General features: G+C 37.7%; 1 protein-coding gene across 2 annotated transcripts in view; it reads right to left on the bottom strand.

The window, feature by feature from the left end:
- CFAP97 (cilia and flagella associated protein 97) overlaps positions 1-18,378 on the bottom strand; it is a 29,614-nt gene that overhangs the window by 10,352 nt on the left and 884 nt on the right. For both annotated transcript variants that reach the window (XM_059470818.1, XM_059470819.1), the window contains exons 2-4: positions 9,599-10,471; positions 9,438-9,509; positions 354-616 (exon numbers count right to left, since the gene is read on the bottom strand). In XM_059470818.1, the coding sequence (XP_059326801.1) occupies positions 354-616; positions 9,438-9,509; positions 9,599-10,451 (1,188 nt within the window). In that variant the 5' untranslated portion in view covers positions 10,452-10,471. The remainder of the gene's footprint in view (positions 1-353; positions 617-9,437; positions 9,510-9,598; positions 10,472-18,378) is intronic.

Here is an 18,378-nt window from a genome sequence, read left to right as displayed (position 1 = left end):
CAGAATGAAGCAGAATGAACAGTCAGACTGCTGTCCAGTGTTTTGAGTGTGTTAACAATAACAGTCATTCCTCTTACATTAAACGATACCAAAGTAGAGCAAATGCATATAAACTGAAATCTACTTCCATCTGAAAAAAACCCATCATTACTCCCACCTCTCTCCCAAAAATCCAAGAAACTCACCCATAGGAACAATTATTCCAACACCACAGTAATGGAAATTTATTGAAGACTTATTGCAGTAAATGTCCATGCGTTGCCTCATTTATCTTCTAAATATTTAGCAACAGCTCATCTGACAAGAGATAGCCCCTCTCAATTTACTGATCCACAACCACACTGAAAACTCACCAGGTTTTCTCTTTCAATCCTCTGCTGCTCTTTTTGCCTGTTGAGGGCACTGTGGTACAATCTGGCTGGTGGTACAGACACCTTCTTCAGCGTGCTGCTTCTCCTTGGCCTTGCAGACTGTCTGGACAGCTCCTTCAGCAACCTCTGGTTTTCCCGATCGATCTGTCTTACTTCTTCATTTGTGAAAGAGAAATTTTTCCTTACTCCTTTAGATGGCAGATCGATGGTTAGTTTTTGTTCTTTTTTATCCAACTGTAAGAAAGCTTTAAAATAGAAAAAGGTGAAATAAACAAGGAGATCAGAAAACACAGCTTCAGGAACCCAGGAGTAAACATAAACCAGAACCAAGAATTAAAACATAAATTAGTATTTAGATGTTTGCCATAAAAAAAAATTTAAACTCTGCTCCCAAGTTTATCTAAGGTATCCATCTCAGTTAAGAGGCGGAATAGATACAATGTTTCAGACAGAAAACTTACACTGGGGAAGCCTGACACAGAGGCACAAAGTGCATTTCCTGAAGTGATTTTGTTGAAACTTAACTCCTAAAGCAATTCATCGTGTTGGTGGAGGAAATGCAAAGGGAATGATGAAAAGTAAATTGAATGGATGGAGAGAAATGAATGAGCACATATAACAAAGAAAAATTACTGGGGCATGGAAATTTTAAACAGTAAGCAAACAACAATCAAATAATGACAATAAGGTATCAAGACAAAGAATGCACACTTAAAAATACACAGCAACTTGATGAGCACAATTGCAAGATAACTGGAAAAGTTCACTCTCAGCCAGAGCCAGCTATATTTATTACAGTTCCACTGGAGCTTTGCTGTTTCTAAGCCTTTGCTTTCTAAAGCTCTGCAGCAAGTCTTCTGGCAATTGCTGTGTGAGAGTTTTGCTGTCGTGGTGTTATCCCATCAAACCACTGCATTAGCTGTGGTACAGGAATGGCAGCACCTGGTTAGATTAGACAGATTCTTGGAGCTGAGACACAGACAAAAAAAGCCTTACTTGTGCCATTCCCCACACTCCTCCAATATCACAGCGCCTTCAGAAGACATCCCTCATTCTTACCCCTAGAAGTCCCACACAGGCAAAAAAAGCATTCAAAGCAGAAAGAAAAAAAAACAAACCCAGGCAGGCAGTAATATTTCCTCAGCAAACACTTCTGCATTAGCAATCTGTTCACAAGAGATGTCTGAGGCAGCCTAACAGTGAAGAAAACTCAAAGAATGAAGAGCATTTTCTCACTTCAAGATGAAATTAAATCTTTCTTGCAGTATCTCAACTGATTTTATTTCAGAATTGATGCAAGTAAATGTTGCTACTTTCTTTGAGAAATTTAAGAACGGTATTCAAAATGTAAAACTCAAACATTTACTAATTTCTAGATGAATGGTGAAATTCATTAAAGTTGCAGTATCAGCACACTAGCCAATATAGACAAGAACTGTCCCTAGGCAGCTCTAACTGTGAGGTTGCCCACAGCAGCAAATTCTGCTATTTCTTATCAAGAGAAGATGCAAATCACCTCAAAACCAGTGTAAACTAGCGCAGATCAAGTGTGCCAACCAACAGGTTAATACAATATAAATGTCTTGAGAAACATCTCTACAGTTTAGTAAGTTATTCTCAAGGTAAAACTAGTACAGCCATCAACACCATTGGAGGAGACAAACCTGGAATGAGACTCATCTGGATAAACCTACAAGGGACAAAGAAAAATGCAAAGAAAATAACTAGAGCTGCACAATTCACATCAAGCTGCAGCATACATCTCAGTAGAAAATATTACAGGATGCCTTTATTGGAACAGGCAAAATCAGCACTGCAGGACACCGCCAGATGACAGTAAATTGAACAACTATGTGAAGAAGATATCATGTCACATAATTGATAATTGTATTATTATGGAGCTTTTGCCTTATAGCCATAGCACCTCATGGGTTAAAGAGGACTGCATGTCATATGCAAAAGTGGAAATACAGTTGAGACAAAGAACAGTTGTTAAACTCAAGTTTTGACCTAGTCTTGTGGCATCAATGCTATTGATGATGAAGTCTATTACAGGAGACATTTAAATTTCTGAATGACCGTCAGCACAAATTTCCAACAATTATTTTGCCTCTCTGGAAGGTGCCAACTAGTCAAAATCAATTTAAAGCAATTGCATTCTGGATAAAGAATTTTTCAGGTACAAATACGTGTTCCATGCCTTCACTGGTCAGTGACTTTTAATTCACTATTAGATAGCAGGTTATACTTTGGCAGAGACTTTATATCCTTTGGGTGTAACTATGAACTGTAGCCAGTAAAGAGATTAAAAATGCTTCAAGGTAATTACTTACTACCTATTTTCTGACTTGTTCACTTTTCTGGTAAACTGCTGTCAGGTGTGATGAAAAAATAAAACCAGAGCAATGACATGGAACAAAGGGCTTTCCCTTTTACTCCAAAGCTGGTCAGTAAATGCTACTAGAAACAATGATTCAAGGAACCCTGGAGCAACTGCTACACACAGGGCTCGAGAAGCACTGCTTTACTTTGTCACTCAGATCTCCTGGGGATAGTGGTATGTAACTTCTGCAGCATTAAACACCCCCTATTTTATCAGAAGCTCTCAGGCAAATAGAGTGAATACATATCTATGTACATATCCATGCATTGCTCTACTGGGTACTACTTGTATACACAAGGACAAAATGTTGCTAACTTTACTCTCATCTTCCAGCTTCTTCAGCCACATCCCCCCTCAACACACAGACTTCTCCTTTTTTCATTCATCTCTTCTTCCTTCTTCCTTTTCTTAGCCTTTTTCCTTTAAATATATATCACTTCTAGAGTGCTTCATTCACACCTTTTATCACCTCACCACAAAGATAGCCTTTCCCACCTGTGTCAGCAGGAAGAGACTCCACCCCACTTTCTTCCATATGTTGTTCATTCTTAGCCTCATTATTATTTATTTATTCTTAATGTAGAAACTGGCTTTACTACTGCAAACAGCTTTCTGGCAACTTTTGAGGTTGAGAGCTTGCTAACAGTCATAATATTGAATTTATCACAACTCAAGAGAAATATATTAATACAGAGAAAGAATTAAGAACACCCCAAAGGTTCTGTTGTGAAGTTACTCAGTGAAGCCTTAGCAGACAACTGCCAAAACCCAGTAAATGATCTATTGACAGATGGCTAAATTACAGAAGACTCATTAATTTTGCATCAGAAGTTCAGACCCAGTGCAACACATACAGCAGCAAGTGTTTTTTCAAGGGGATGGAATGAAAATACCAATCTAAAACTCTCCAGTTCCTTAAATAATCTTTTTATTATTATCCTTCTATATGACCCAAGAACCCATTTGAAACTTCACAACTAGCTTTTTGCTGCAACACTGCTGCAATACACCAAAGCATTGGATCATATAACACAGTAAAAGTACCTGGTTTGTTGTTCTTCAAACTGTTAATTAATTGGAGTTATGTTTTACTTGGTTAAGATCTATGCTCAGGAAGAATTTAATCAGAAAACACCACAGCAAAGCATACCATAACTTACTGGACCCTACCCATAAATTGTCTTTTTTAAGCCACACAAATGCAACACTGATCTGCAAAGGAACTGTGTCACAGCAGAGTCTAAAGCTTAGTAGAAAAACAAGCCAACACAATGTATACTGTGTCATTTTTGTGAAAGAGCACCACTAATACTACAGCATACATATTCCTAACCAAATAGGCAGAAGAAATCACAACTCCTTAAATGATGTTCAAATAAGTCACAGAAGCAATATAGAAAGCAGCAGGGAAAAACTTCTGTAGGTCTCCCTGAAGCAGGGTGATTCTTTCCATGGTTCAGAAAGACGCTTCTGACCTCTGAATTTCAAAGCAGCAGTAATAGTTACCACTGCTTCCAATCACCAAACTGAAAATCTGTCCAACCTGCCTCTGCAAATCACCATTTATACAGCATCATATTCCTATTCTCCACACACTTGCTATGACAGAAAAATAGATAATCCACAGCAGGAATGTATGTCCATTATGCACTGAATGCATACTACCACTCATTGGCAACACTGCTTTCATGGCAAAGACAGTAGGTGTCAAAGTGAGGTCAGCACACACCCACAAAACCAGAGACAATTCACTATCAATAAGCAAATAAAATGTAAGATTCCAAATGCTATTAAATACTGAGAGCACAGTTCATGTTATATAAGTCAGGTGTTTGAGTTTCATAGTTATTTCAATGATTTATTCATCATTCACCCACACTACTCTTTAATCACAAAGCCCAAGTGTTTGAATAGTCTGACTATTTTTGCAGTGGCCACTGACAACATGAGATAACACTACAGTTCTAAGGTTATGATTTAAGCTTCTAAAGAGTTTGTAAGTCTTGGAACAATGAAATATGATTTACCTCTCATATATGTATTCTATCAGTGGGTAATTAGTAACTTAACTAAACCACTAGTTACTTTCATTGTCAGTCAGACCTTAAATATAATTTGGGGTAGATGATAAATAAGCAGCAACATTTGCATAACAACTTGCACAGTGTAGAGCCTAGTTCTCATTTGCTGGTAAGCAGGAAAAGAAAATTCCCTGGTATTCACAGGATTTCTATGAAAGCTGGTTTCCATGGAGAGATACCTGACTTTTTTTTAAGCCATAAACAAGCTGTTTATTGCTTTCAACTTCTAAGCACTGAAATAACCTTCCAGAACGAAAAAGGCCGAACCTTATATAAAATATAATTAGCAAGTCAAATGCATTAGGACAGGATGATACAGCCATCCTAACAGAATTAAGGCTAAAATGAAAATCATGTATGTTTCAGTGTATCTTTTGCAATCCCAATATAAACTGCTTCAATGTTTACACTTGACTGGTATTTTATTTTATATTGCTACACTACCACATGTGCAAAAGGATTAAATAAATCACAGTTCTTCATCAATATCTAATAGTTTAACTATTTCCCTGTGGTATCTCTAAACAAATACTTCCTATAATATCCATTATTGCAGGCCACAGAGCCCTTTAAAAGGGATTTTGGAGAATTAAAGATTTGGAGGGTTTTTTTTAAGAAATGGACAATGTCCTTTTCAGGTACAAATTTCCCTATTTAAACATGCTTAAATAGGGCTGCTATTTATTTCTTGATATCATGAGAAAGATATCTTAGAGGTGTTGGACTTTTCCCCTCCATAATTACGAAGTTTCTCATGAATGTGGGGGAAGCCTGTATCTCTCCGTAATCTCGCAGATTTTCAATCTCTTCTGAAACTCTAAACATATGAACAAGCTAGCAATTGCTCTTCTACCTCAAAATGAGTTTCTAGGCCTGTGAAAACCCAGCATATGAATACACACAGATACAGAAAATTAGTTCAAACTCTGAACATACACACTAAAGAGAATTCCATAGAACAGCTATATATGCTTAGTTCAACTCTACAGTTTGGGTATGTGTATATTGCAGTCTACTTTAAATTTAGATACTGCTTAGCAGCTTTTCTACAAATACACTAGTTCAGCATGAATGAGCACACAGATAACATATCCCTGAAGAGAACAAAGTTTCAGTTATCAAAACTTGTTCTATTTCCTGAGTGACAAATTACATGGAAAAAAAAGTTGAAGTGATTGCTTCATGTTGAGTTGAAGTGGCTATTTAATTTTCTAAAATAGATTTTATTCAGAAACACAGAGCTTTTTACTTTTATAATCACAATATTTATATTATAGAGCTTTTCACAGAGGAACCTCTATTTTAAAAATCTAAGGCATAGTAGAGGCAAAAAGATTTATCAGCACAGAGGTCAGTGAGAGCTTCAAGGATAGAACTTCAGTCTGTGGCCAATTGCCCTACTTACCCCAGCACACCGCCTCCTCAAGTTAATAATAGCTAATACCATGGATTTACAGACTAATTCTCACAGACACTTCTGTAAAATAAGCAGGTATCAACCCCATTTTACAGAGAAGAAAACACAAAGTACTAAATTCTTTAGCACTGTATATACCTCGTGCTATCTCACTGTATTGATACCAAACAAATTTAGATAAAGAGATACAGAGCAATTTTAGCAGACAACTCTGTTCTGGACTACAGAAATCATGAGATCTGTCTAGAGACAGAGCAAATCTGTAGCAAAATGGGTTGAGATAGATGAGTGCTTAGTTCACACTCATATACTTAACCCATCTCTTTATCTGCATAATAATCAAGACATAGGATCAGGCAAAATCGCATCAGAAAATTTTCCAATTTATTTTATTCCCAGCTTTCTAACATGGTGATTTATAAAACTGCCTTCAAAGAAATAGATTGTAAAAGATTGTTTTTGCATTGTCATACTTAATTCCCTTTTTGTGTTCAGATTACTCAAGAGTACAGCAGAGGAAATAGCTCTGACATTTTTTATTAGTATAGGTTTAGAATATTTCTTTCAGTTATTACTTTTCTGAAGTATCTGTAAGGTTTATAGCAAAATGGAAACATCATGGAATCACAAAACAATTGCATACAAAGACATATATAACATCATGAAACAACAGAAAAACTGTACTTCTACCTGAAAATTTATAATCACACCTGCTATCAGCACTACCCATCTAAAAACAAAGTGCAATAAAGAGCAGGAAAACTATGAGATTTCCAACTAGAATTGTGTTGTGAGATTTTATCTTATTAAGAAATGTGTAATAGAAAATTTGGCTTTTATCAAGAACAAGCATAGCTTTAGGAGTTGTAAAGACATGACAAATATTTGTCCAATATAATTTCTTAAATGCTTACAAATGAATAATTTTCAATACGAAAACAAGTAGGTAAAGGAGACATAAAGCAAAAACTTTTTCAATTACTTTTAAATTTAACTGCAACAGTTTCTAAACGCTTCAAATTAATTCTGCTTTAAGATACAAACCACCTTGCTGCCTCTAATAACCAGACTCTTGTGCTAGTCCAAAACTTGTTCTTTGAACAAGTTTCTTTCTTGCAAAAAGAAATTTGTTCAAAGAAACAAATTTTTTGTTCTTGCAATTCTTTTTTTAATAGAAGAGATTCCAGAGCTCCCAAATGTATGCACTGATGATGTGAATAATCATACAAAATTCATTACTGTGTGCCCCATAGAAACAACATAGTAACAGATCACATGGAAATTTTTCCAAGTGTCTGGTGACTTTGGGAAATTAAACTTGTATAACTGCTGTAAATGCTTGGGTCCCGCTATATTACAAGAATATTTGAAAAAAAATTAAATAAAATGCTTCATCAGTATAAAGTACTGGAAGAATATTATGCTTTAAAACCAAATAAGGATTATTTAAGTTTTTTTCATGCACTCAGGTCTGGGCTTGCAGTGTTCTCACTTGAAGCAACATTTATGCCTATGCAGTTCTGATGAACATTTAATGGAGACTGGTGGGCGGGAGAAAATTATTTGCACTTGTTTCCCCCCTAATGTGTACAAAAAAATCTGCAAGCAATAACTCAGAATAAGATTAGCTCCTATTTTCCCAGACTAGTTACTTTCCACCATTAATAATTCTGCCCCATTTAAACTTCAAAATGCCCAAACTAATTAAGCTATGTTGTGCTTGCTGATTTAGAGAGGCACTTGGGAGTAATATACACATTAATCAGGAACATTAGCTGCTAGACCATATATGAACTCTACTCAGAACTGGTTTTCAGTTTTGATAAAAAACTGAAAACTCTGTTCCTCTCCCCAAAGGAGATTCATCTCTGAGAATACCTACTCTGAGCAATAATATCCATTTGTTTCAGGGATGAGATGAATCCATTGGTAATCACTGGTTATTAAATAGCTTCTTGCTAATGGGGAACAAATACGGACAAAGGACATCATAATTTCAATTGCCTAGCAACAATTCTTCTGACATCATGTTTTGACAACTGGTTGGAATTGTTTCTAGTATGAAAGAATGAAGCACAAGGACTGTCAGGGATGAGAAAAAGCTCTACCTTTCTTGATTGCTAGTGTTGCTTTTCTTATCATCAGAAGAATTTCCATACAAGTAAAATCCTCAGTTCTAACTCATAGGCAAGTTAAACTAAGTGTACAACACATTCTAAATCCTTCTTCACTAGAAGCTCAGTCTGGCAAGGTGCAAAGTGAAGAAACACAACACATGCAGTTGTAGTCGTGCCAGGCTTACTTCAACACAGCAAACCTGGCTTGGAATGTACCAGACCTAAACTGCAAGAGGCTTTCCTCACTTGAGATCAGAAGATTTCTTGATTCAAGCCTTTTTTATTCCACACATTTTAGTACTGAAAACTCTGAGGCATGAAAACAAATGCAAAAGCACCATGTAGACCTTAAAATGTGCACCTGAGATCATCCATAGCATTCTTAACCCACATAATAAAGGTTTGCAATGAGTGCAGGCAAAGAGATTGCAAATTTTCTTAGGCTTCATTATTAAGATTTTGAAAGTCTATTAGCCAGAAGCAACCACTCGAGTTTAAGTAAAGATTATCTGCTATTTTTCTTTTTAAAACACCTTTACTCAACCTATGGTATTTTAGAAGTCAGACACCTAGCTCAGAAAAGAACTTCAAATACTCCTGCTTAATTATCAAAAAGGTACTAGAAGTTTAAGTATATGAATACCATTTATAATGCAATGAAATTTTGATTGTCTTTCAGTCTTGGTGGATGATGATCCAGCCTTTCAACAGAAAGGCTGATGCTTTAATTTAGATATTAAATTGTGCCATAGTCCAGTACACCTTAAGACCCATGTGCAGTTTCATTGCCCAATTTATTAATATATCAGACCTTTTTTAGATTCGCCCTGTCTGTGTATCTTACATCTGGGTATATGCAAACCAATGCATGGTTCTTTTCTCTACTGCAGAATCAGTACTATTACACAGAGAAGAATTCCAAGAATTAGATCAACACCACTTAAACAGCAATCAGTTTTAAAAATACACATGGTGTATGAGAATCCCACTCTCTCTGTGTATTAGAACCCAGCTGTTCTCAACAAGTGGCAGATGCTGTATTTAGTAAAAATAAAATTTAAAAATCACCTTTCAGAAGCTGATTCAGGTCCATGGCATCATGCAATACTTTTCGACTATATCTGCGATCAAACTCGGAATCTAATGAAAAAAAATACAGATACAAGATTGAATTTGCCAGCCCCATAGGTTTTGCACACTTAGTGTTGTACTTAAATTCTCCAAATTACCATATAATTCTTGGTTCACATTTTCCTGTCTCTTTACTTTTAATTTCTTATCATTTGATGCTACAAATTCAAAGGACTGGATAGGACTGATGTCTGGAGTTGACAGAGGTGTTACGTCAGTCACTGTGTCTTCAGACTCCTCCAGGTCATCACCAAGCTTTGGTTTTCCCTCTGCTAATTTCATTGCTGACTTGAATTTTTGTTTTGGAGACAGAAGAGCATTTCTACAAGCATTCCTTTTTGGGGAAGAATGAGATAAATCTGATAAACAGCTATCAGAATCTGTGTCAGAACCATCTGTATCTGAGCTTGAGGATGATGATGATGAGGACGAGGAGGAGGAGGAAGAGGAGGAGGAGCTGATACTATATTTTTTGCTAGCCTTTTTTGTGTTTGGTTGCTTAGCTGACTTTGGTCTAACCTGTTTTTTGCCATCATCACTACTGTCTTCTTCATCTGTATAATAATCTTCTTCACCTTCTTTAACTATTTTAGGAATTCCAGCCGGAACAATCTCCTCTGCTCCTCTATTTGCTGCAGGTGTTGCTCCAGATGTACCTGCATTCTCTGCAAGTGGAGAAACTGTCAAAGAGGGAGCTTCTTCATCAGGACCGTTGCTATTTTCTGGGGACTGACCCCTTTGTAAATCTATCTGCTTTTCTTCACTTTCCTCCTCACAATACTTTTCATCCTTTGAATTAGAAACCAAATCAGTGTCTGCAAGAGCTGCCTTTGTACTTCCTTTCTCTACATGTTCACCATTTTCTTCAGCTTTCTTTTTCTCTTCCTCAAAGTCGCTGTCAAAGAAGGCATGATCCACTTCACCATCTGATATGTCTTCAAAATGGTCCATAACAAAATATGACGTGTCACCTGCAAGCATCAGAAAACATTTCCAATTATTTGTGCAAAAACAGACCCAAATACACTTTTAGTATAAGAGTTTTGCTCTTCACTCTTTTAGCTCTAGTAATCTATAATTCTGCAATTAATTTCATGAAGTTGCTAAAGATAATTTCATAGTGAGCTCAGTGAAAAAATTTAGTGCCACCTTATTGCACACAGCTCATATGTTAGACCAGACAGCTTTACTTTAGCCAACCCATCACAATTTCCAAACTATTACTTCTAAGCAAATTTGTCAAACACCCTTAGTGGCTAAAAAACCTTAACTATTACAAACAAGCAATTAACATGTCTTATTTTTTCCCTTTAAGGTAGAGCCATTTGAAGCTAGAGCCACTTAATGAGCTATCATTAGTTGGAATTTTATATTGTAAACCTTGTTAGTATGTCACCATCTTGGCTGACACAGCCATACACACTGCAGACGTTCAGTACTTAAAATTAGGAGAAATTTCAATTTACATTGAAAGATCCATGGCTCCAAGGTTAAATTGACAGATTGTGGGTGTGTGAGTGTTCATGTTTTAGTTTGGACAAGGAGCTTGCTTTGCTGCAACTCACACTCCACAGTACAGTAGGGAAACTTAATTCTTTCAAATGAACCTAGACTTTAAAAAGGGTGATCCAGGCATGAAACCAGCGCATTTAAAACAGAAGTTACCATTCAGGCCATGGGACCAGATCATGGCTAGTCCAAATACATAATATTGCAGACATCAGGACTTCAGTGTTAACCATTATGTTCTACAAATCTGCTCCTATTATGTCCTAGTTCTTACAGAATTTTATGGTGTGTGATCTTATGCATGTGGCAGGAGGATACAAAAGTTTCCACTCATTAGTAATACACATATAGTTAAAATAAAAAAATCTCAACACCCCACAACCAAACAAAATCAGCCAGTATCAAAGACTACCAGTCCCATCGAGCCAGAGGCACTTTTCTCCTACTCTTTACAACAGATTTCAGTGTTGAAATAATTTAGTAAGCTACAATCAATAAATATGTAACATTCTTTAAACCCAAGAAAATCAAACATGATGACAGTGGAAGCAACCATGCAAGGCCAGAGAACCAGAATATTTTACAGGATGGATGGTCTCCCTTAAACCACATATAGTTTGTTGCCATGGCAAACGAAGGTGGAAAAAAGGAATTTCCAGGAAAGGTTCTAGCTAAAATGTCTTCAAAATACAGAGTTTTTAAAGGTCACTCAGATATTCTGCCACTTCTCAAATAATACTGGCTTAGAGGAATTGAAAATACACTCCTCAAATCACAACATAAAACCAAAGTCTGCAATCTCCTATGGTTTTAAGAATCACAATGCCAAAGAACTGAAAAGAGACTTATTATAGTTAGATGTTGCATAAAACTGAAAACACTACTAGGCAACAGAAGCAGAGATCAATTTTCAGGACCACAAAGATAACTCTCTAAAGCACCTTACTCTTCAAAGAGCAACAAAACAAAGGAGTAAAACACTTCTGGGAATGCAGATATCCAGCAAGTTAAAGTCTCACACAAGAACAGGCACTAGCCACCATGAAACACCATCCTGCTGCTTACAGAATACTTCATCTGCCTCTCCATCCTGGCAGGGTGCTCCTTTACAGACACCCCTCGGACCGACTGCCTTACTGGCCCTGTCCCTGGCTCTCACTCACAGGCACTCAGCCATACCATCACTGTCCTTGAGCTCTACACAGCCGACACACCCCTAACACAGAGGGTCACCCCACCACCTCTCCTTCCCTGCATGTTCCTTCTGAGGAGCTTACAAGCATCCGTTGCACCACTGCAGCCATGACAATCACCCCACCACGTTTCCTGATGGCAACTACATCATGGTTTTCCCACAGCACCACAGCTTCTGGCTCCTCCTGGCTTTCACCCATCCTGTGTGCACTGGTGCGGGTGCACTACAGCTGGGCTATTGGTTCCACCCTTTGTGTCACTTCTTGTGACACCTGGCTTCAGGCAGCTTGTATAGCCTGACATGTGCAACTACCGTGTGAATTCCTGAAAGTTTTTCTCAAGCAGCTTCCTAAAAGGATAATACATGCTAATATATAAAACCATGCACAATAGAAAAATAAAAAACAATCAGAAGAGTAACACATTATTTAAATTTAATTTTCTACCTCATGTAATCTAAACCAGAAGGGAACACAACCTGTTAAGTATAGACCAAAAATATTTATTTAGCAAGTATTCTATGAAGAAAATTAGCCAATTCTATGAAGAAAATTAGGAAGCAGAATTTTAAAATAAAATAGTTTATTTTCCATTATGAAAGGCTTTTATTACTTAAGGAACTAGCATCTCTCCAGCTCATAACTAGAAATATTACAAGTGATTGGTAAAAGCAGGCATGTGGTGTACTTCACGTGTCTCAAACACAGATTTGAAATAATGTTAGTACTGTTGTATACATAAGGGCATAAGGGGCTAAGGCAAAAAGGTTTGCAGGTGGGTGCAGACAAACTAGGATAACTTAATATAGCTGAAAACTTTAGTATAGCCTAAAATACAACATTTTGTTGAGATGCAACCACATCCATGTATTTTTAGTTCATGTAATGCTATGCCTGCAAAGGAGACTGAACAAACAGTATCTCATCAGCTATAATGCCTAGTCACAGCACTTCTCAAATGACCCTTCTGAACAGCCTCTGATGTGAGGATGGGATTTAACTCAAGACAAAAGGGCAGTGTAGAGCTGGCAAAAGGTGATAAAAGATAGCAACAAGCTTGTACATTCCTTTCTATTAATGCCAGCCAGGGAGCACATATCTTCCCACTCTACATGATTCAGGAACAGCCCACCTGCCAGTGGGCTGTTTCCTAGGAAAACTGAGACACAACTGCTTTGCAGACAGCAACCACCAGGGCAGGAGAGATCGTTTAGCAGCCTGGCCCTGCCCAAGGAGCAGCAGTCATTCCACTGACAAATGCATATTCCACTCCTCTGGTGTAAGTCCCTACCAACTTTAGCCTTCATCTTAATGGAAAACCAACATGACATGTCTCTCACTGTCAATCATTCACAAACTTAAGACTAATTAATTTTTTAATTAATTTAATTGTTTAATTTAAAATAAAAACAAACAAGATGAAATAAACAAAGAGATAGTATTCTTAGATCCTATTCCACTCCTGCATCGAGAGTGTCTGCAACAGAGCTGGAATTTGCCAAGGTGATGCAATACAGAAGAGGTAACTTTGCTGATAAAGCTACTTAAATCAATAAATTGGTTCTGTTTACAATTTCACATTTATATACAACACAGAGTGTAATTTTACTTCAGTGAGAAATACAGAGTTCTGTTGTGTTGCCTGTTTTTAAAACACAGAGTCAAAAAGTGATACTCTGGAATCCCAAAAAAGCTGCCATTACAGCCAAATACTTACCATTAACTGCTAATTTTACTGACTGCTGTGTTTATTTACAAAAAAATAAAAAAGCCACATGCTTTTTGTGGCTTTCTGCCATGAAACTCTCTAACAACAAGCATGATCAACTCCAAAGAGCAGCCTGGCCATTAAATATTTGCCAGATTTTTTTTACTGTAATATTTCTTCTCCCTATGTAATTCTCTACCTCTCACCCATTTCCCTTGCAACAGTAACAATCACTCATTACCACAGCCAAGCCCACCCTTTTGTCTTTGTCTCTTCCTGACTGCAGCTCTTCCTAGTTTAGGAAGAACTAGCTTATACCACTTTTTAATCCCTTCAAGCTTGACCCATTTAAGATCAGAAAGCAGAGGCTAAGCAGCCAGGGTGAATGTGCAGTCTGACTTTCAGGGCTTTAGAGACCCACACTTTCCCACCAGAGGGCTGACACACAGAGTCTGACCACCTACCGAGAGCACACCCACACCCTCCCCAGTGAGAACAAAGACCACACGGCCCCTGCACGGGTCAGGAGCTGCTGTAGCCTGCTCTGCACTACCCAAGCAACAAGCAGCATTCTGACATCCTCCTCCATCTCAAAACACAGATCAAGACACTAATCACATAAAGCATATTGAGTGTTTTCCCCCTCCAGCTGCAAACCTGCCAACTACAGCGCTACCTGAAATATATTTGTAGGCAATGCCTAAGAGCAGCCCATTAGGATGACTGCAATTTGAAGTCTCTTCTACAAAGGTGGGATGGTACATGAAAAGTCATGAATTGAAGATACAGACTTAGATGTGGGTTTGTGTTTCAACATATCCTGCCTTTTGAAAACATTTTTCAATGTCAGAAACTAACACTTACAAAGTACATAAAGTACCCAGTGAAAGATTTGAGTTAAACTTGTTAAACCCTGAAGTTATCCACTAAATCTTCTTCACAGTCAATTGCCACCATAGTTAGAGCAAATGAAAGCACACAAGCACATAGCTGCTGGGCAAAGCCTTTCAAGTTGATGTACAAGGCAAGGAGGAGAGAGAACAGGCAGAAATGAGGGGGGAAAAAATAAAAAATATTTCCTCTTGAGCCAGAAATGAGCCATTCCTCTACTGTGAGAAGCTGCAATAATGTGGAGAGGTGTGTATCTGTAGCTCCAGACTTCGCTCATAGAAACACATTAAATATTTGCTCTTCAGGCTCTTCAGCAAAGGTCACCTTTTGACCTCTTGAGCAGAAAGGCTGGGTCAGAGAACACTGAAGTTAAATGATGGGAGTGATGATGGCCACCAGGTCTGTCCAAATAGACCATGGCTACTCACTCATTGCGGAGAATCCCAAGAAAATTACTTGCACACCCTCTAAACCCAGGCAGAAAAGAAGTAGCTTACAATTACAATCAAAAATGTAGACAACAAATCATATGTTGGTTGATAAAAGTAGCAATAGCTTCTGGAAGGTCTTCCACTTGTACAAGCACAAGTGACACCACCCACACTGAAGTCTCTTGGGGCTGCTGCCATACAATTTCTCGCTACCTGGAAGAGTCCCAACTCCAGCTACCTCAAAGACTAGCAGGCAGCAAGCTGCTAGGGAAAAACTGGTCATTGTTATTGATCTTTCCCAAAAGTGACCCATAATATATAGATAATAGAGATAATTGATAATAGAGAACAGGTACAAAAAGCCCAGAAAAGGACAGACTCTACTGCCAGGTATCAATGGTGAAGAGCAAAGTAAAGGTCCAGCTTTGTTTTCCCACTCCTTCTATACTGGTACATATCTATGAAGAGTATTTCTGTCTGATATCAAGATTTAAATTTGGGGGCCACATGTACTCAACCAGGATATCCACAACTGAAGGGTAAGAGTCTGGCACAGCAGCTCAAAACTGCATGCAAGAAAAAGGAAAACAACTGCTCTTATTAAAGCAAAGCTTCAGCATACCTGCCACGTAAGGGCTGGAGTTACATCTGCCAGTCCTGAAACAGATGGCAGGACCATAAAGGAATCAAGTACACCACAAACTACTGATGGAGGTAAACCACAGCAGATAAACCACTGCATATTTCTGAATGCCAGGCCATCTCTACCAAGTGGCACAACACGTGAACTGTCTCCCACAACAGAAATGCCCATTAAACTACAAATGTTTTCCATGCTTCTAACATTATAAATCTAGTGTGCTAAGTGACCTGACTAGACAAATAGGCGTGTCATTAGCATTTCCTTTAACTGTTTGCATAGATGTGCTTCAACACACATCAAACAGACCTGAGTTTCTGGAAGAATTTCCCTGCTAAGGCACTCCATCACAAGATGTGCTTATTATCACAGTTTAAAACACACATATCCAGTTTTATAGATGTAACAATTACATTCTCAACAACCACTGAAAATAAGATGCAATTTTTAATTTTCAGTGAATATATTTCTATATAAGAGGAACAAGCACTGCCTGGTACAGATGAGCAGGAGAAAACATAGAAATTCAGTCACTAAATCAGTATAGAAAGAGCAGCTTCAAAAAATATCACTTGGGAAGAGTCTAAATATACTTCTGTTTCCTCAGAATGCATGTAAGAGGCAAATGAGGTAAAAGCCTCTTGAGATAATCTCTTGCATTATATTTTTGTGACTTGCTCCTTTCTTCAGATGAGAAAATATCAAGCATGGAAAAGCAGGTAAGATGTTGAAACAGAGGGGTCTATTAAATTCAACATAATATGGGTTTCCTGGAATTCCAGTGTTTATTATTACAATGAAACACCTCAAGAATCAGAAATACTCATTACTGAATTGTGGCTTAAACATCAGTTGAAATTGTTGCATGGAAAATAACTCGGCCAAGGAACACAGATCATGTTTTACACCATGTCTTGGTCAAACATAACATCAGGAAGCAAAGAATAAAACAGCTGTAAGAAACAGCTCTGGTGGAAGCAGTAAGGTAACAGTCTGACTATCTCCCATGAATTTAGGGAGTACCTAGGCTCACCTAGGATTCACCTTGCTTTTGGATTCTTACATCTAAGCTTCAGGTGTAATATTGAGTCATCTGAAAGGACAGATGTTAAAAAGCTTGTAGATGATCCTGTTCCCTATGCCACAGATGGCCACACGCTACCCATCCTACAAAACTTGCACTTTTAGGTGTTCCTGGGTTGAGCCTTCCAATCAGCCAACTGCATTCCAAGTCTCAATGGGCTTAGCAGTCCTGATGGCCCTCTGAGCCCATGTAAGTCTTATGAACAAACACAGGACCTTCTGAATGCCATTCTAAAAGCAGGCAAGCACAAAATCAGAACAAAAATCCCAGTAGGTCATAACAGCTTTAAGTTCCAAAAAAAGGAATAGAATGTCCCCAAATTATTTGTCCTTTTCTCTGGTTGCTATCCTAAACCATTAGAGTATTATCTAGGTTTAGAAAACCAGAAGAACAACATATGCACTACAGAAAAAAAAAAAAAAACCAAAAAAAGCAGGAAGAAGTGTTGGAAGAACTTGAAGCATTCCAGAAGTAAGAGTCCAAAGCTCTGACATCTCTATTTTTAAATGCCAATTATTTCACAAACCCATTCTTAAGCTTACTTGTTTTTTAGCAACAACTTCATTTTAGTCTTCAATTAACTCCACTGAAGAATTTAACTTTGTGGAACTTTGTTCTCTCTCAACTGACAATTCCAGCAATTACTTTCTATCTAAAAAAAGAGAGATTAACTACTTTTTCAAAGAAGCAAAAATGTGTACAATGCATTCTATTCACTATATTGAGCACCTCACTACAGACAAAAGCAGGGATACAAAAGAAATTTAGCACTGCTATTGCTATTACATTCATTCCATCCCACATTTTTGTCCTGGTGTTTTTATGAATGCTGCATAGAAATTTTAACCACGCAATTTAAAAATATGTACATGTCCAAATGCAAACACTAGATTTTTTTTATTTCTATTATATAGTAAGACTATAAATGTGCAGGTTTTTGCATACTATAATTAAACAAGTTTTCAAAAAACTGTTTGGAAAGGAAAAACTTGCACCAGGCATAAATATTATATGTTAAAGATTATATGTTATAAATTAAGTTGTGCCATATGCCTTGCTGAACTACATTTTAAAATGCCATGAAAACCCCAGAAATGTCCAGTGTTTGACAAAGACAACATATATTGCATTTTGTTGCAGCATCTCACTGACTCTTTCAGATTAATTCAGTACTCCGCCCTGCTGCAGGAGCCCAGTTTCAGAACTACCTTATTTGTGATTTCCAACCTAATCCAGAGGGGCAAAGAGATTTGGTGGCTAGTTACCTTTCCAAACGCCAGCCCCACTTTGGGAGCCATTGCTGCAGAACACAGCCCTGTGCTGGGCAGGGGGAGTTACACGTGAGCTCTGAGGAAAATGTGGAAACGTGACTCTGGCGATGATTAACACGCTCGAGGCAAGCTATTTGCAATAATCATTCCA

This window comes from Ammospiza nelsoni, chromosome 4, assembly GCF_027579445.1.
Source record: "Ammospiza nelsoni isolate bAmmNel1 chromosome 4, bAmmNel1.pri, whole genome shotgun sequence".
Classification (NCBI taxonomy): domain Eukaryota; kingdom Metazoa; phylum Chordata; class Aves; order Passeriformes; family Passerellidae; genus Ammospiza; species Ammospiza nelsoni.
Note: the sequence above shows the minus strand (reverse complement) of the source record. Positions and strands in the feature narration are given on the sequence as shown.